Source organism: Desarmillaria tabescens, assembly GCF_030435595.1.
Source record: "Desarmillaria tabescens strain CCBAS 213 chromosome Unknown EV420scaffold_38, whole genome shotgun sequence".
In the NCBI taxonomy this organism is placed as follows: domain Eukaryota; kingdom Fungi; phylum Basidiomycota; class Agaricomycetes; order Agaricales; family Physalacriaceae; genus Desarmillaria; species Desarmillaria tabescens.
Genome location: NW_026848337.1, coordinates 434,188 through 452,642, shown reverse-complemented (window position 1 = coordinate 452,642; position 18,455 = coordinate 434,188). Strand labels below are relative to the sequence as shown.

Here is an 18,455-nt window from a genome sequence, read left to right as displayed (position 1 = left end):
GACCAGAATCTCGACTCGCATGGCAACCGGCCGGCTGCGAGCGACGAAGCTTCTTTCCGCTATTTCATCGTCCAAGAGGCAGGCATCGGGCGACGACGGGCAAGGCGACCTACGCGCCCGTCCTTGGCATAAAGTTCCAGCGGTTTTTCATTTACTGTAATGGTCGAGACTTTTTGCGTCAACCAAGCTTTCATGCTGTTGAAGTTACGCGAACATTATCCTCCAATATAGACCAGTCTATATTCCTGATCGGAGCCAGTATCACCTCCCAGGTTGGAGAAAAGTGGAGGTATTGTAAATCTTCCACCGGGAAATCCCCTTGGAAATCTCCAAGGAACTCCTCACCCTCTGGAAAAACTAAGCAGCAGCTTCACGCGACCTCTCGGCCTAGGCTTGCCGGTCCGGACTGTAATCCATTTTGCAATTGCACCCAGATCTCCTATCGCTCGCGATCCCATTTACTTCTCCTTGTTCCCCTCATCATATGCCTTTCACGCCAGACAACACGATGCTCATCCGCTCTCGAGAGTACGGAGACGGGTCCGAGTACGACCTTTCCTCGACTTCGTCTACGATCATCCCAGATCACTACGTGAAGCGGCTTTGGAGGAAACAGACACTACTGATTGGTAATGGAGGCACCGGGCGCACGGTGAGCAACGAGTCACCGAAGGGGAAAATGCGCCGTGGCTGATGTTGTAAAAAAAAACAGATCCAGTTTATAAATAAGGACGAGAGCTCGAGTGATAGGTCCGTCGCGTATTCGACGACGGAGGAGGGGAATTTGTTGACGGTCCTTACGGGTGGGTACGGTGAGGGAGGTTCTGAGATTGCGAGAGTTATGTGGTCTGGGTCTGGGAGGTCGCTTGATAAGAACAGGTGAGTTTCGTCTATCCATCCCTCTATCCGGCGTACTCATTCCGCCAGTATGATGACAATAGGTAATAAAAGTGGGGCCGTGAAGGATCTTTTGAAGAAGAGTAATCGCATGTACGTGGAGGCCCGCTATCCCAGGAGAAGTGCCGTGCTGAATGGCTCGGTGTTGTAGGTCCACCAGCCGGATATTTGTAGGTCCAGACGGGTTGGAGTACAAGTGGAAGGTTATATCTGTTGGGAACGACCCTGCGTTTCCGGAGACGACGTATAAGACGCTGTATGTGAAGGACTCGAAGCATCCGGTGGCTACGACTTCGAGGCTTTCGAGGAGGGATGGGAATATGAATGTGAGTTTATGCATATACTTCGTCCTTGTGGCATGCCGCTCATGTTCACTCTGTTGTTCAGGAGGAAGCCTACCCGATCTATATCGCCGAGCGCGGGATTAGGATCCAGAGCTGGATTGTAGCTTCGTTGGTGATACTCGAAAAAATCCAGACGTCGTAGACTCTTTTTCTTTCTTTTGTTCTGGAGTGAATTTATGGTATTTAATATCTATTCGTAATGCTTTCGTTGTATACACATAGTTATTGACGAGACTGTGGAGGACCGTGCGTTCGGTCGGCATTAGAGAAGCGGTGTATGAATCCCTGCAGGTCCCAGGTACTGCGATCTGACCTGAAGCTATGCGGGAGCCTATATTTTTATCCGTGGTATAGCCTTAGGAAGGAGGAGGGCCTTTTGTTTGCATCAGAAGTCGCAGAAGTATAAAGAAGTGATAACAAGTTCTTTCCTTAAAGGCAGGGCAGAAGTTCTGCTCCTGCTGTGTCATTACTATGAAGACAGCAGCAGAATGATTACACCCACACAAGAAGGGGTACACTCGGTCGCACAAGAGTAAAGGGGAATCACAATACCAATCAGTGATGAGAGTTAGTACTTAGTACTCAGTCATGGGATGGAGATTGGAACTTCCAGTAGAAGAGAAAGATGATGTCATAGGCTGGCGCCCGAACGTTGCTCAAACCTGAGTGATAAAGTTATGTAAATAATACCTTGGGATCTCCTTCAACCTTGTAATACAAAATTTTTGTTATAATAGATAGAGCACTCAATCTAACATCGAAAATCCCGAGGCGTGTATCGGAAGAGTGTCTCTCTTTATAGTACGTTTCTAAGACACAAGGCTTCGTTGTTCCGAACTTGTTCGTAAAGGTATGTTAACGTTGCGTAGTACCCATCATGAATATACGTATATTGGAATGTTTGCCATGCTGAAAAGCGAAGGATTCTCCGCCAAGTAATTGCGAGGCGCTTCCGCAGCTCACTGCCACCGGAGGGGTTAGTATGACTTCATGCCTCTTCATACTAGGCCTCAGCAGTGCTTTCTTAGAGCAATACGACGAAGGCTGTACTTGCTGGAGAATCATATCAAGACGCCGCAAGACAGAAAAATAGGGTGGACACCGTACAAAGGGAAGAAAGGAAAGTCGATTTCCTAATTTGATCTCTCCCCTTTACCACGTTCGTGCCCTCTCCTTCCTTCCTTCTTCCTTTCTTCTTTCCTCCTCGTTCGCCATCATGTCCTCGATATCCAAGAAGGATCCAGCTACACCCCTACCCGATGAAGAAGAGGAACCCGCTGTCTCAGTGCCGGATACAGGCGACGCTGGTGAAGGGGGCAAGCTCAAGATGATTGTTCAGCTCGTCAAGAAGTGCTTTGGAGTGAAGGATATTGCTACCATGTGCGTTTCCTACAGCCTTTGTGGACACCTGTAGGAAACTAATACTGGTCTGATAGGCGCCTTTCATTACCCGCATCACTCCTAGAGCCTATTCCCAACCTCGAGTGGTCGCAGTACCTCGACAGACCAGATTTCTTCGCTGCGTGAGTTTCATGGATTCTTTGACACCACAGACGCTGACGAAGAGTAGTATTAACGACTCTAACGATCCCTTTGAACGAATGCTGGCCGTCTTGCGTTTCACATTTACGAAGGATCTCAAATACGTCGTGCGTTTTCAAAAGGCTCTTCTGGCGTTGACCTATTTCCTGACGGTCTGTCATATTAGTCTGGTAGGGTATTCAAGCCGTACAACTCTGTACTAGGAGAACACTTCCGGGCCCACTGGGACGTCTTCCCGGTAGTGAGCTCAGGACACCCGGACCGGCCGCCCATCGTCCTGACAGAACCCCCAACGACAAGCTTACTCGAGACCTCTAGCATCAAGAGCGGCAGAAGCTCCAAGAGCAGCACGAGCAAGAGCCCATCAACATCACTGAACGCCCACATGTCTAGTCTCAGCCTTGGCGGCCAAGACAAACTCCGAATAGCCTACGTTACAGAACAAGTCTCACACCACCCGCCTGTGTCCGCGTATTATGCATCCTGTCCCGACCGCTCCCTTGAACTCCTGGGCGTCGACCAGATATCCGCCAAGGTCTCCGCGGCGATGACGGTCAGAGTTGTTCCTGGGAGCTATAACAAGGGGATGTTCGTGAAGATTACTGGGGGACACGGGGAGGGCGAGCGGTACCAGGTCACGCATCCTGTTGCGAGTGTGAATGGACTGCTGAGGGGGAGCTTTTATGTCACGGTGGCAGATACGACGATTATCACTTGTACGGGGGGCAAACACGGGCCCAAGTTTCGGGCGATTATCGAATATAAGGAGGAGTCATGGCTGGGTAAAGCGCGGTTCCGGTTAGAGGGGATCATACATCTCGTCAACGAGGGCGACAAGGTGGACGGCTGGAAGACGGTCAAGGACGTCCCCCAGTCGCTCGTCGTAGCTGTGTTCGACGGGTCTTGGAGAGGGCATATCCGCTGGCGGCGGGTGGGGTCCGGTTCGTACCCGACCACGACCTCTTCTGCGAGTTCTTCTCCCTCCCCAGTCCATATGTCCCTCCCTCGGTCGAACGCGACGTCCAAGGCAGATTTGGCAACGGTGTCGGAGGGAGAGTATTCAACGCTGATCGATCTCGGGGAACTAGAGGTTATTCCGAAACAAGTGAGGCCGCTAGAGAGGCAGTTACCGCACGAGAGTAGACGACTGTGGAACAACGTCACGAGTAAGCTACAGAATAAGGAGTATTCGGATGCGACGAAGGAGAAGGTGGCTATAGAGCAGAGGCAGAGAGAAGAGGCTGCTGAGAGGAAGAAGAAGGGTATCGAGTGCGTGTTTTTCGTCTTTGTTTTATTTGCATTTATTCAAAGCTTGCGTTTAGGTATGTACCTCGGTACTTTGACAAGGATATCGACTCTGGAGTACCTGTTTTAACGGCAGAAGGTTGGAAGGCGCTTCAGGAGGAGCTCCAGGAACCTTCGCAGTATCATATAGTCGGCTCTGCTGACGCTAAGCTTTCTTCATAATTATTATACCGACTAGATTAATACTTCCTCACCAGTCACCACTCGCCCTTTTCTGATCTTCATGGACTGTAATAGTGGGCTCCTTCCATTTGCAAGTTTTTTTTTTTACGATGGCATTATACGCATGATATACTCACTCTTATTTACACAACTTTGATGTATGCTTGATTGATGATCTTTTTTCGACGAAGTGATTGCTTGTCTCCTTACTATCCGAGTAACACGGCATGGCACAGGGTAAGTATATGAATGAGGTAGGTTCTGTGCGTCTTCTTTGTTCTCGTGGTGTTGAACATGCCCGCTTTAGCTCCGTCCTATGTGCTTGGTTTCCCTCGGTTGTGGACATTGTCCGTCGACGCCACAGGCCGCCGCTGATACTATGATGCCGTACTAGTACTCGAAGGAAGGGAGAAGCATTAGGTTAGTACATGATAAGTAAGTCTGCTTCAGCAAGGAAAGCTACGATCATTCAATTCCCTGAGCGCGCTTGGAATGCTCACGTAGAGTCGAGCACTACTTCAAGGACTCGGAGACCACGTTAACATTTTAGAGGCGCCACTACCATATGCAAACGGTCTTTTGAACTTGTCCGCCTTCGCCATGTTGCTTTTCCCGGGAAGAGCAGACTATATCTTGTTACGCGCCAAGAACTTTTCATAAAAAGGTAGGTCCCCAAGTCAGTGGTACATTTCGCGACTTGACAACTTGGAAAACTTTTCAGGCCACGCCCAGGGCACTGCAAGTACTAAAACCTTTCGGCCCCGAAACTATGCATGCATGCATGGTATACAGGAAGTAATTCTCCGTCTAATCATTGTGCCTCGCAATGGGTGGAACAGCGACAACGACGAAGTGGTACCCACCCACCATGTTGTCGTCGTCTTGCCATGGTATCCATATAGGCTCGGTTCTCTCCAGGCTTCGGGGAATGCAGGAAGCGTACCCGATATATGGTAGTTCGGTGCGTGTTTTGGGGTGAACCATTCCTTGTGGGTTGCAATGTTTCGTTTTATTCAGCCGATGAGGGTGTTTTGCTTCCTTTCTTGGGCTGCGCAGGTTTTCCTTGGCTTTTGGGAAGCAATCAGTGGTGGCCACCGCCGCGCCCTTGATGGGCCCTCAGATCAGGGCGCGAAGATATTTATGTGGGTTCTCTTGCCCTGGTGCTAACGTTCTACAGTTAATAAAGGAGTGTGCACAGGGTGGCTGGTGTTTGACTCGAGGGCCAGTTGCTTGCGTGCGGTGGTTCGTATTTCGCGAATGGCAGCTTGTTCGTGTCCTTTTGTCCGATATGAATCCGTCACTAATGGATGACATGTGTAGTGCTGGTACCCGGATTGATCACCGTTAGGTCCCGCGATTTGCTGAAGACCGATGTTCGTGAGTAGGCACGGCCTTTATTATTCCTAGACGGTGCATGTGAGGGTTACTACTTGTAGCATGTGCCAGGAGATCGAATGGCCTGGTGTGGACCTACAAAGTATAATCATCATCGTTCCGACCACCGTGTCGCGTTTCGGTATTTTTTGTGCAACGTTCAATAGCAAACGCGGCGCAGGTGTGGCCGGGATCATTCTCCACTTTCGCCGCTCGTCGTGGGTCTGCTTGGTTTGTATTGACTGCGAAAGCTAGTCAGATAAGGAGGCGATCTTCATTTCCGTGCTGCGCTCCTGTTTTGCGGTTCCCTAGGTGATCTGGTGCGATCACCTCTGCGATTGGGCTGCCCCTTTGATAACGAGAATGAAGCTTCTGTGGCTAGGAACCATCCAGAGATTATCATCTTGATGTAGTAGACTTCGCGGGTTTACCATCGGTGATATATACAACTGTATGAGGTTGCGCTGGCACTGGCGTTCTCGGTGGTTCGAGCCGACCCGTTTTGCAGCGCGGGGGGATTTCAACCACGGACCAACATGAGGAGATAGAGAGACAGGTCCAGACAAGATCTCTTCGTTACTATCTCAACTGCCATTTGACCTTGGAGTTCTCCTGACTGGGCATTGCTCGATACAACTACGTTTTTGCCTACCCTTGAGGGCCGTATTAACTGACAGAATGCACTATGTCTGTCTGTCTCGGACTCGTCTTCGGGAGAAAGGTGTTTTGGTCAATTTTCCTGCTAGGACCATTCATCCGTTACCATGACCCTAGCAAGCTTGTGGTTCGTGGGATAATAAAGTTGTAATAAACGTATCCGCCGGCATACTACTGCCAGATTTTCTATTGACCCACTTAATAATTACCTACCCTGAATTTTGAATTGTACCATATATGTCAGTCTACATTCTGGCGATAAATTACGGAGGTCGTAAGAGAGAGTTGAACGTTGAACCGTTGTTGGCCTGAAAAGTACCTCCCTGGATATGTGAAAATGCCGATTACATAAAGCCGCCCCGCCATCACCTCGAGATTACTTATTTTCGAACTCCGAAACGCGACTTCCTTTCCCCTAACCACCACCTCGTCCATTGGTGCCTTTTGGTGCCGTGTGCGTTGAGGACGACGACAACGACGACAACGACCAGCGTTCCTCTGCATCACCTTCTGATTAGCCGAGCTCGGATCGCTTGCCGCTCTATTTTTGTGGATTTGGTACCGAGTTGAGAAAGAAGGGCTCAGAAGGGCTGGATTCACAAGGCTACTCTCCTCTTGCCGTTTCTCATATATCTCATCAGCAATACCAATGGGTGCTTGTATATCTTCTGGAGGAGTGGAGGTGACGGAGGCGGATAAGGCATTGCATAGGCAAGCAGAGAAGGAGCTGAAGGAGGTAAGTAACGCTTTGTTCGGGGCTAATGGACAATGCTGACAGACGGGCAGGCGAAGGCCAAGATGGCATCGCAGGTCAAGGTGCACCCTATTCTTATTCTCCTAAATATCCGTCTTCATGACTATGTAGGTGCTGCTCCTTGGATCTGGTGATTCTGGCAAGTCGACAGTGCTCAAGGTGAGGTCCGCTGTATGTGTCTGCGGCGGGCATTGTCATGACGGTGCTTCAAACAGCAAATGCGGTTTATCCACCGAGTACTGTTCTCGCCTCAGGAAATCGAGTCGTATCGACAGCTCACATTCGATAATCTCACTCGTGGGCTCAAGTACGTTCTAGACGCTATGGAAGACATGGACTTGAAGGTGTCAGAAGACAACCAGAAGTACCTCGAGGTTATCGAGAACGCCCGTGATCTCAGGGATGGGGAACCCTTCCCGATGGAATATTATGAACCCCTGAAATCACTATGGAATGATCCCGAAGTACAGAAGGCGTGGCAGAGAGGCAACGAGGCAGCTTTACCAGAAAAGTATGTCTTATTGCCCACTATCTCTTACTGTTCGCTCAAGGCCCCCATTTCAAGTCTTCTTTACTTCTTTGGATCATTGGATCGGTTATTTGACCCGCAATATCAACCTACGGAACAGGACATCATTCAATGCCGAGCCCGGACCATTGGCATTACGGAGACGACATTTACGCTCCGAGAACACGAGATGCTTATGGTCGATGTTGGAGGCCAGAAATCGGAGCGACGAAAATGGATTCATTGCTTCCAGGACGTGACGAGTATACTGTTTTTGGTCAGCCTGAGCGGATACGACCAATGTCTGGTGGAAGACAAGGATGCGGTACATCAGCTTCCTATCATTGTTCTATTGTGTTGATCTTTTGGGGATGATAGAATCAAATGCAAGACGCGATGACCATATGGGACTCAATATGTCACTCGCAGTGGTTCAAGCAGACGTCGATCGTGAGTGGCGTCTCTCTCCTACGGCCCGAGCGTAGTGTTGACAATGCGTAGATTCTATTCTTGAACAAGAACGACTTGTTCGAGAGGAAGATACCACATTCTGATATAAAAAATTTCTTCCCGGTATGTCGATGTACATCTGTGATTCATGATGTCGGTATCTTATGATTTCACCATCGCAGGATTATGATGGTGAAACGGGCGATGTCCGTGCAGGCCGCGACTACTTCAAGCGTCGGTTTACAAAACTCGCCACAAGAGCTGGCCGACTAAAAGAGCGCGAGATATACATACAGTACGTCGTTCAGGCTGTCTCTCATCGGTATTAACGTGTTCGCAGTATGACGACTGCCACGGATACTGCAATGCTTCGTGTCGTTATGGCTGCCGTAGAAGGTACGTTTCCCTCAATCAGTTGCAACCGATTAGTGCTCACCCATTTCATTTAGAGTGAGTCCCTTTCCTTTTGTTTTCATCCATCCCCTTTCGGTCCCGTATCCCGTGCTTCCCTTTCTCCCCGATTCCCGAACGTGCGCTCAATCTTTTCTTTGCGCTCCCTTTCCCCCCTTTTCCCCTCTAGCATTGTCCTGCGAACCAATCTTGAGACGGCGGCACTGATCTAACCTTTATTTGTTTTGCTTCCCCTTTATCTATTCACATCACTATGCAATATCCAATACCGGAATTGTCCCTCTCTGCTCTATATCTAAAATATCAATAACTCGAATGTTCGCTGCGCGATCAATAGTTCTATCGTGTCAAGTAATGTACGTCGATGTCGTGTGTCTAGATGACTACCTGTTAACCGCCGCTCGAACAGATCCGCGCCATCATGCTCTAAGTCGAGCGATTGCCGCCACTCTAGGGAGCCTATGTTCCTGAGCACAATGTGCCCTCTCGGTTGTGACGTTGACGGGCGTTCCTTGGTTATTATCTCGCAGTTGTCGTCATAGTTTGTATCAATTTCGGGCTTGTATTATTATCATATCTTCTAAGGAGGCGGTTTTGAAGGGGGTTTTTTCACATAGATTATATCCTTTTCTTTCGTTGCTTTGGTCTGGATTCAGATTCTGTACCTCATCGTAGTACTTATTGTTATTGCTTTCGAGATGATCCACTCACTGACAAATTGAGTCTGTGGGCTCCGTCCTTCGCTCTTCCCCTCTTCCTCCGAGTTCCGCGTGTATGTCGAGGCTTCTGTGTATCAGGTTGATACATTGCAGTCAGTCCAAGTAATAAAAAGAACACGAGTATCGGCACGTTTTCTGTCAAAGATTTTTCGCCGGCCATGGAAAAATAGACGTCGGGGACGTCGCTTATTAGATTGCGTCTCTACGGACTATTTTGAACCAGTCCTCGTCTAGGTCAGGAAGAACATTTGCTTGCACCACTTAACAATAATAGAATGATTGGTATAATGCTCGAAGGTCATGTACGCATCGGGCTGAATTCGGAACATCATCAACCCTCGACCTGATGTATCGTAATGTCGATATCCAGTAAGATTTCAGTTTTGTTTGTACGATCTCCGGAGTATTACGCCACAAAAGGCACGAGTTGTCTTCGAACTTACGAAAGACTTTGACCTCGAGCATGTTCGGATGTCGTATGATCGCCGTAGAGATCGATCACGACAATCAAGTTCAAAGCGGAACCAAAGGAATGTTCCTTTGAAGGGATCTGACCTGTAAAGGTTGTATTCACCCGACGTTCAACGTTCAACACCTAGGCTGACGATTGAATTGAGTAGATTCGGTACTTCGGTACGCGCAGCGAGTTGACGGCAATGAGTCAAACTGACGTTATATCCTAACAAGAGACAAAAAGTAACAACGTTGAGAAAGAAAATAGGGGGATTTCCAATGGTCTGAAACGCTGATGAGGATTTCGCGTAATGCTACATCGGACAGGACGTACCATACTAGCCAAGCCGGACTACGCTCAGGCAACATATCGGAACGAGCTCTTATTCTTGTCGTCCCTCTCCAGGTACTCGTTCTCCACACACCAATCCACCCTCTTCTTGATAAGATCAACGGGAGGCATGAAGTGGCCTTTCACAGCCTCGATCACAGCGACCTTGAGCTTCTCATACGCCATCTCCTTGCGCCCTTTCATGATGCGCACAATCGCCGCGTCCAAGGTACTCTTCCTATCGCTCTCAATAGCAGATTGGGTGTACTGCGACTCTTGTTCCTATGTCACACAGCATAAGAAGTATGATCGCTTGAACGGGACTGAAACGCACCGAAACCTTAGCCTGGATCGAGTTGATATGGATTTTCTGCCGAGGGTCCGCAAAGGCGACATTGAACCGAAACTTGTCTCCGTCTTTGACGTCTTTGCCTGGGGGAATCTTCAACAGCATTTTCTTCTTCCCGCACGCCAAGCTCTGCAGGGTAAGCCGTAGCTCCGCGTCATCTGATTTACGCGATTTAGTCAATAGACACAAGTTAGGACAGTGATGCATACCCATACGCGTCTGCGCCTTGATATCAGTAAACGAGACCTCATCAACGTCCGCGAAGAGTAACATAATAATGGTTTGATACAAGCTCAGGGAGAGGTCCTTCGAACCGGAATCGAAGCGAGTCTTCAATATCACGGTGCCGAGAGCATGGTCCCAGACCAATTTACGACCCTGGTGCTTCTGGTCATAGAACTTGGTAAACATGTTCAGCTGCTCCTGCATCTATTGAAAAGAAGTTCAATGTACGTCCTGATGTCGAAGAAATGCTTACTTCTGCTGGCAGGTCGATCTTCGCGCGTTGCAACGAAAACGGCCACCCTCCTCGTTCGAGAACATTGACGTAGAGTTCATTCTGGCCGTGCTTCCTGTGGAACTCTTCAACCAAGTCCCTAGAAAGGGCAAGATCCTTGAACATCTTCTCCGCTTGACCAAATTCAGGGTCGTAATCTATGTACAACGGGTCAAGCAGATTAAATCACGAAGACACATCACTCACGGTCCTGCAGCTTCTTCAGCATCCGCTTCTCCACATCGTCCGATGCACTGCGACCCAACAACAACCTTTTAGCCAGCTGTCGATGGTAGAACGTCCTGAAGACGTCTTTATCGTCTGTAAACCTATAGAGCGCCAGAGCCGCATCCAATGTCTCCGTGTGAGATTCTTCGCTGGTTGCACCTTGTCCGCGCCTCATCAACTTGTCAAGATACGTGGCGATCATCTCTGCAGGCTTGTTTCTTCGCGCTTTGAATCCATGCGTGAATGCATCACTGAGCGCATACACGAACTCCTGGTTAGCCTTGGTCGGGGGCGGCGCACTCGTCGACGCAGCTTCAGCATAATCATCGTCACAGAAGGACGTAGATATGGCTGTGTTGGCGAGCTCGCGAAGCTCTAGGAGACGCTGGACCATCTCATCATCCCGAGCCTTGTCGTCACGATATCGGTTATAGAAGTTTGCATATATCCGCGAAAGACGGCGCAAAGGGACTTTCTCTCCGCCTACTCTCACATATAATTTGTAGAGGTCTTCCAACGACTTAAAGTCTCTGGCTTCCATATAGGGTCCCAGCGCTAGGAGAATACATCAGTTGGGGCGAGAAAATTGGCGCATTTTGCCTCTTACTTCCTAGTGCAAGCCAGTCCACATTGCCATCCAACAGAGCCTTGTTCAGTGGCGATACGAACCGCGTTCCAGCTTTGGGGAGGGTAGGACGTCCATAGAGCGGGGCGATCTCCTCCTGTATTCTCTTGCGAACATGCTCAAAATAGTCTGTCGATTTGATGCCTCTGTCAATGAGATCCTGGACCTGTTTGCTGTATTGTCCGCCAGTTATGTTGATGTAGAATTTCTCGATGTCCGAATGTCCTCCAAATGTCCCGATGAGATCCTGGACTTCCTGGCTGTATTGTTCGCGTGTCATATCGATGTAGAACTGTTCTATAACCGAATACTGTCCGAACGTTGTAATGTGATTCATGAGTTTCGGAATGCATGCTCGCAATGTATGTTGAGAGCTATGTAACCTGTGAGTCAACGATTTTGACCGTGGTGAAAACGCACTTAGTCTTTCGCTCGTGTTGGGCCCATGACGCGATTCCAGATCTAAGCCGCTCCGCGATTTCGATGTTGCCGAAGATGTGAGAGTTGAAAGAGGAATATGCATGAGAACTGAGAGCTAGTGAGGCGCAGAAAATGCATACATAGCGAGCGATACATACCCAATGTCTTGCAGTCCTTTCTGTTTAGCGACATATGCCTGGTCGAGATATGAAAACAAGGACTGCAATGTTGCCTGTAGAATCATCAACATTCACGTTGCAGATATGATGGCTTATCGTACGCACCACCTGAGTCTCATACCACTCGCATATCTCCACAAATTTCGGTAACCACTCAACCCCTTCTTCCTTGGCCGAGGTTAACTCCCGTGCCAGTTTATCCACACATTGCCGTATCTCCATCTTGAGAGTGGTGTACAAGTTAGCACCGTCCTTGGCAACTGAGACGACATAACGGCAGCTGTTGTATATCTGCTCGTAGGTTGAGGGCACGGAAGTAAGCGAGTCGCGAGTGAACAGAAACCTTGGCGTTCGTTTCGCGATGGACTGGTGATATTGTTCCAAGTTTGCTTTCTTTACTGCATTCTTCTCAGATTACTGAATAAAACAGAGAACGAGAACTTTACCGTAGTCACCAATGATACTGATGTTCACTATGCCGCCATTCCTTCCTGCGGATTTGGACCTGGCGGCAGAGGATATGTCAGAGTCTGAGTCCAAGCGAGGGATCTTGCGAAGAGGAGAAGCCGACCCATCATCCAAAATATTGTTATTGATGTCGGTGAAGCCAGACGTAGATGTCGGCAGCGTCAACAAGGACAGAATGCTCGTCATCGTCGTCGTTGACAAATGTCAAGGGGGGAAGTCGGACCGGATGCCGCTATAAAGTTCACACGGTATATCAAGCCAAAAAGGTTTTCGGGATATAAATCATTGCGAGACAAATGTAAACTTTACAGCACTCTCAAAGGTAACTAGCCTTTGTATTGTGATATCGGTGATGTAGCGGTAGTCACGGAAAACTAGCGAATCGTTATGACTGTCAAGAATTCACATTTTCCTAGTCACAGAAAAGACCTCCATTCACGGACATCTAATGAACCAGTCAAATGGGCATCCAGAGTGTTATCTACCCCGTGACGTACCGATTGACCTTTCCAAGAATAAAAGTCAGAAACCACTTGTCTAGACTGGGTAAAGAACTGTTCATACCTGTGATATAGCCGGTCTCTTTAGAGGCAACATACGAAACTATGCTAGCGATGTCTTCTGGTGTTCCGTTCCTTTTCACTGCGCTCTTCCGTTCGTACTGTCAAACACCAGTTATCTTCTAATTCATTGATCCTTATGAAAACGTACTTCGTCAGCGAATCCATTCGGATTATTGGGGTCGAGAGCACTACCGATGCCGGCGACTTGTGGCCAATCCTCAGAACCAACACAAGGGAAAGAAGACCACTTCTCGTACCCATATCGGTGTCAATTATCCCTGCATCACCGCTTATTGAGAATTCTCCACATAAGCAGACAATCAACGCATACCTGGGGCATAAGCGTTGACCGTGATACCATATCTTCCAAACTCGTGCGCTAGTAAGCACAACTGAGCACACATAAGGACGTTATAAGCAGAGGTGGTCTCACCAGCGCTTTGTGTAAGCCCGCGTATAGTCCATTTGGATGCACTATACGCCGAAAGGCTGGCAAATCCTGAAATAGCTGAAGTCAGTCATCAAGTCCACTGAATTGAGCCCAATGTCATAGGTACCTTGTTTCGAAGCTAAAGACGCGGCTCCGATGATTCGTCCGCCACGGCCTTGGTCAATCATTTGCTTCGCAGCGTACTTGTAGCAGAGAAATGTTCCGCGACCATTGACTGCCGCAATCCGGTCCCACTCCTCGGAGGAGGCTGTTGGGTGTGAGCTCGCAGCTGGGTCAGATGAAACTGAAGCCCGGGGGCGTACTAGCTAGGATGCCCTTTGTGATGCAAATCCCTGCATTTGCGACCATCTTGAAAAGTCTCAGCACGGCAGAATAGGATAGCGCCAGAATGCTACTCACTACATCGAGGGAACGAAGTACCTCTACGGTCGATGTAATCATTCTTTGCACATCAGATTCCACAGAGACATCTCCAGTGACCACATGAGGTTTGCGACCTTCAGATGTTATCTCCGATGCTAGAGCTTGAAGCTCTGCCTCCTTTGAAGGTAGATCATTAAGCGAGAGTGTGAAACCGTCTTTCGCGAGCCGTATAGCGATTGCTCTGCCAATCCCTTGGCTGCAGCCTGTAACTAGAGCGACTCCCAGAGATGCCATCCTGGGTTATTATTGGAGAGGGAGTGCAGGAACAACTTGCGGTTAAATATCAGTACCGTTATCAGGCATGCCAGAGGACCGGGCCATGAAGTGGTCACAAGCTCATATGAGAAGTCACAAGTGTGAAGGATGCAATGATACGCCATGGCGAGCTCGAGAATGTACGAACATCAAGGGGACAAATCCACGAATATATCCCTTGCTTCAATGGCGCCGTTGTGACGTCAAACGTATTCAAAATCTATGAAAATCACTCACCAAATTTTGACTAGGTCATGAGCATCGCCTCAAAGATAAGAAATTACCTTAATAAATATATAGGCATAGAGCTAAGAGAATGGTCAATAGACGAGTTCCAGAGCGCTTTATCAGTCACATACTAGTTGTCGAGGAGAATCGAGAATCCAGATTGACACTGAGAAAATCACGTCAATGCTTGGGAATAAAGTATGTTTGGAATACGCACCTGACGGGTCACAGCACGAAGGACAAGAAATGATGACAACCGATGAAAACTCTGGGCATGCTTCCACGATATAAACATAACGTAACTTCCAAGCGTTCTATTGAAATTCTTCAAACTGGTAGTGGCACGTGCGTCATGTCATGATGGAAAGACGCGTTTTGTTGCGTTTTGTTTGGCATCGCGGCTTTCGTAGAGGACGCGACGCGCCGAGTGGCCACAGCACAACGGATGGGCTATTGAATCAAGGGAAGCACAACACAAACCCAACTTGAACCACCTGAAATAGTTGCAGATGCAAACACTCATATCTGTCAGCACCCAAATTGCTTCTTGTTGCACTATGAAACCAAATACTAACCAAGTAATGTACTAAGATACATAGTACATACGAGTGATTCAAGTTGATTCAAAAAATATATAGTTATACCCTGTCGGATGAACGAGAAATGACGAAAGTATCCAGCATATGCATACGCGTCAGTATCAAAAACGACACAAACTTAATTATAATGAATTATCATAAGTAATCTTGGAGATAACGCCTACAAGGTTCGCCGACAGCTCCACAGACGATCCAGCAGTCCAATGTGTCAGCATTCCTTCACAACCTGGTCCTGTCACTCAACGCCGTTCCTCGACGTAAACCCCGTCAGACAACGACTCGTCATGATTAGCGCCGCATTCCGCTGACCAACCCTCTAGCCAGGAACACCACCCCTTGTTCCTCCTCGTATCTTTTCGCCGTGTCGTCTATGACCTCCAAAATACGGATGTCGGACAGCCGCAAAGTCTTGCTCCCCGCAAGACGGAAAATAGAAATGAATTCGTGACGGAATAGGCGTAACGTTATTGACATGTTTTGGGTATCATTCATGCAGCAGGTATTTGGGGCATTTTGGGGACATGAAAGGTCGCCACAAAGGAAGCGACAGGATTCTTCTGCGAAAAAAAAACGACCGTGAGACGCGAAGCAACTCTAAACATCCGAGGACTACGCACCTGTTAATTGTACTAGGTAGACCTCACGGTCACTGCAAAGACGTGCAAAGGCAAATTTGCCGGGTGGCGGCAGTGAGGGGAAAGGTATGCGTGCGCTTGATGTCGTATTGGTGGCCATTAATTATGAGTTGAACTTCAGAAACGCTTGCATGGAGCAGTAGAAGTACCCGCGCAAATGAATGTGAACGGCTTGCCCAAGGTAACGCGAGGTAAGCAATTCCCGGGTTCACTGCCACAGTGTCAGGGTAGTGGGTGGGTGGAAAGATTGTACTTGCCCTGATGTATCCACTCTTATATCACGGAAATGCGCCTAGACAGTCTAAATTGACTCGAGACGAGTTCGGCTTCTACGGCCCGGCCTCATGCTAAAAGTCCCCCCGACGAGGCTTGGTCTCGATTCTTCCCTCAATTCATAATGCCAAGTCAGACGACTGTCAAGTCGCCTATGAACCCCGTTGATACTGATTCGACCCAGCGGCTGTTCATAGACTTCCTTTGAGTCTGTGGCCCTTTTCCCCTTCTCTTCTCCTTAGCTTGGTGCTTCTGTATCCACCAATGACTTCCTCCGATGGTCCTTCGGCCGATGAGTGGGTTTAACCGGACGTATGAGCTCTAGGTTCCGTTACGATGGAAGAAAGTGTGGCTGCCATATGATGCTGATAACCGCCGGCGAACAGCACGGTCCTATGATGTAACAGCAAGTATAGATCTTGAATACTGCATTCGGACACATATTAGCCAATGGACGCCTCACCCCAAGTACCATCGCAATCACTAAACAAATTTTCACGTACATCTGTAAGTGTCGCGTAGTTCTGGATGCTCCTGAACACGGCGATACCCTAAGATTTCCATGATCGACATAGATCGGGCGGCGTTCGTGGGAAGTGCCCGCGTGTTAAACGCGCGCCGCATATGATATGAGTGCTACCCAGTTTTCCGTGTCAAAGGGATCAGAGACTCATATAGAAAAATATCATAACCCCTTGCTTCTTTTCCAGCCAGAAGCATGACGACAATCCGGAACGCTGTCAAAATTACTTGATAATGACCGCAGGGCAATTCGGAAGAGCTGAGTTGCGTTTGCACTAGGTGCGTATCCGAGCAATCTCAAGGGATCTATGTATTCGAAGCTAGATGCATATGATGGATGATCTCTTTTCAGACAAGATCATGGCCACGAAAGCGCCGGATCTTGGCACTAGACAAACAAAGCTTCATCCTGCTGCGTCCTTCGTATGCGACCTTTGCGCAAGCGAGAATGGGCGCGCGTTTCAGGAGTTCTAGTTGCCCTTGTCATAGCCGTCCTTTCGCATCAGAGCTTGAAATTTTCACTATTGCTCCTGACACTCATCACTTCCCTGACAGGAGAGGATCAGAGAGATGGTTTTATGTGAACAAGAATATTGCAGTCTGAGAGCGGGTGAATATGCCCGAAGACCTTAATACCTATCTTGAACTAGGTCCCTAGTCCACGCGTTTTCATTGGTCCGCTCGGTAAGTGTCGGGACTGCTTCAACGGCATTAATACATTGCCGACACCAGATCACCGAAGGTGAGTACTGGTGGCCAAAAACAATCAGCATCATCCTAGAGAAACACGGTTGTCTGTCTGAATAAGACATATTGAGTATAGGATGAAAGGCGTGAAGGAAGTCATACACAAGAACAAGACACGGCGCCCATTCATAATTTGCCTGTCAAGCTTCTACTTCGCACATGAACTTCCGGCGGTTTGGCCTGCATAAGGGACGAAGCGACAACAGAGCAGGGTTGCCTAGGCCAAGAGTGCTATTGCCGGCCACAGAAGCAAAATAGTCTGGGCCATATCCGCTACGTCCAGGACTAGCGATTTGGTTAACTCTGAAGTTTCCTTGCCGTTTTGTGCACACTTAGTATAAACTTCAAGTAATGCGCAGGAGATCTGATGTCACAGGCTCAGGACAAGACACCCAAGCGGGACCAAGGTAGACGAACATATCTCTGTGTTTCTGATTGCGGTAACACCTTTCGGACAGTATGTCTGGAAACGCTTGCTGCGAGAATCAGAAAAATGGAACCGCAACGAAAAAATGATGAACGAACTGATCATTCTATCAAGAACTCGTACACCGGGTAATCATTATTTTGTCTCTAGAAGATTGAAGCATGGAACAAATGGTGATGATAAAGTGAATGAAGAGTGTTGGTTGAGTGTTAGAGGTAAAAGTGGGTCGGCATTTGCCGGACGTTGTAACCCTGACTCGACCGCGACCGCGACAGTCGCGAGACTCAGGCTGAATTCCGGACTGAAATCGGGAGCAATCATCCCTTGCTATCGCTCGGTGAATTCTGCGTTGAAAGTGATTTGCTATGGCTGATTTTCCCCCAGGCCTCGACTCGATGTCTTCGTTCTGGAAAACTCACTCTTGGTGTCGACTCAAGCTTAGCTACCGAAGCCATCATTCCTATGCAAAACCATCTCTGACTTGGAGTTCCTTATCTAAATCATCTTGACACGCTTCTGGTCATAAAGCTTGTGGCAAGAACAAGAATAAATGGCGGCTAAACAGTCACTACTGTTTCCGGTCCTGCCTCTTAACGTGACGTACTGCTTATCGCACTCTCATATGCATCAGACGAACTTAGCAGCAGTCTTGACGTCAAG

General features: G+C 48.5%; 6 protein-coding genes across 6 annotated transcripts; 3 read left to right on the top strand and 3 right to left on the bottom strand.

Annotated features, from left to right (window-relative positions):
- Positions 1–484: 484 nt before the first annotated feature.
- Positions 485–1,383, top strand: EV420DRAFT_1647022 (uncharacterized protein; the record flags this gene model as incomplete). Its single annotated transcript, XM_060477994.1, has 5 exons — positions 485–652; positions 713–879; positions 928–990; positions 1,049–1,223; positions 1,285–1,383. 5 exons carry the CDS (start codon positions 485–487, stop codon positions 1,381–1,383), a joined length of 672 nt encoding a protein of 223 aa, XP_060326979.1.
- A 1,074-nt stretch (positions 1,384–2,457) lies between these two features.
- EV420DRAFT_1647021 (uncharacterized protein) lies at positions 2,458–4,250 on the top strand (the record flags this gene model as incomplete). Its single annotated transcript, XM_060477993.1, has 5 exons — positions 2,458–2,621; positions 2,678–2,764; positions 2,812–2,890; positions 2,950–4,052; positions 4,106–4,250. 5 exons carry the CDS (start codon positions 2,458–2,460, stop codon positions 4,248–4,250), a joined length of 1,578 nt encoding a protein of 525 aa, XP_060326978.1.
- Positions 4,251–6,578: 2,328 nt separating this feature from the next.
- On the top strand, positions 6,579–8,573 carry EV420DRAFT_782483 (heterotrimeric G protein alpha subunit 4). The gene is made up of 10 exons (XM_060483451.1): positions 6,579–7,017; positions 7,068–7,097; positions 7,147–7,194; positions 7,251–7,546; positions 7,601–7,868; positions 7,922–7,993; positions 8,045–8,116; positions 8,176–8,288; positions 8,334–8,389; positions 8,443–8,573. The coding sequence occupies exons 1-10, from the start codon at positions 6,931–6,933 to the stop codon at positions 8,445–8,447; spliced, it is 1,047 nt and encodes a 348-aa protein (XP_060326977.1). The 5' UTR covers positions 6,579–6,930; the 3' UTR covers positions 8,448–8,573.
- A 1,361-nt stretch (positions 8,574–9,934) lies between these two features.
- EV420DRAFT_1647019 (Cullin-4B) lies at positions 9,935–12,858 on the bottom strand (the record flags this gene model as incomplete). The annotated part of the gene is made up of 10 exons (XM_060477992.1): positions 9,935–10,189; positions 10,242–10,414; positions 10,466–10,685; positions 10,735–10,910; positions 10,960–11,535; positions 11,588–11,979; positions 12,026–12,133; positions 12,184–12,257; positions 12,310–12,602; positions 12,651–12,858. The coding sequence occupies 10 exons, from the start codon at positions 12,856–12,858 to the stop codon at positions 9,935–9,937; spliced, it is 2,475 nt and encodes an 824-aa protein (XP_060326976.1).
- A 226-nt stretch (positions 12,859–13,084) lies between these two features.
- EV420DRAFT_1647018 (NAD-binding protein) lies at positions 13,085–14,343 on the bottom strand (the record flags this gene model as incomplete). Its single annotated transcript, XM_060477991.1, has 10 exons — positions 13,085–13,117; positions 13,170–13,177; positions 13,237–13,333; positions 13,384–13,439; positions 13,493–13,513; positions 13,567–13,614; positions 13,669–13,734; positions 13,793–13,933; positions 13,989–14,034; positions 14,086–14,343. The coding sequence occupies 10 exons, from the start codon at positions 14,341–14,343 to the stop codon at positions 13,085–13,087; spliced, it is 774 nt and encodes a 257-aa protein (XP_060326975.1).
- Positions 14,344–15,183: 840 nt separating this feature from the next.
- EV420DRAFT_782264 (uncharacterized protein) lies at positions 15,184–16,201 on the bottom strand. The gene is made up of 3 exons (XM_060483450.1): positions 16,084–16,201; positions 15,809–16,037; positions 15,184–15,745 (listed from the first exon to the last, which is right to left on the bottom strand). The coding sequence occupies exons 2-3, from the start codon at positions 15,924–15,926 to the stop codon at positions 15,480–15,482; spliced, it is 384 nt and encodes a 127-aa protein (XP_060326974.1). The 5' UTR covers positions 15,927–16,037; positions 16,084–16,201; the 3' UTR covers positions 15,184–15,479.
- Positions 16,202–18,455: the final 2,254 nt, after the last annotated feature.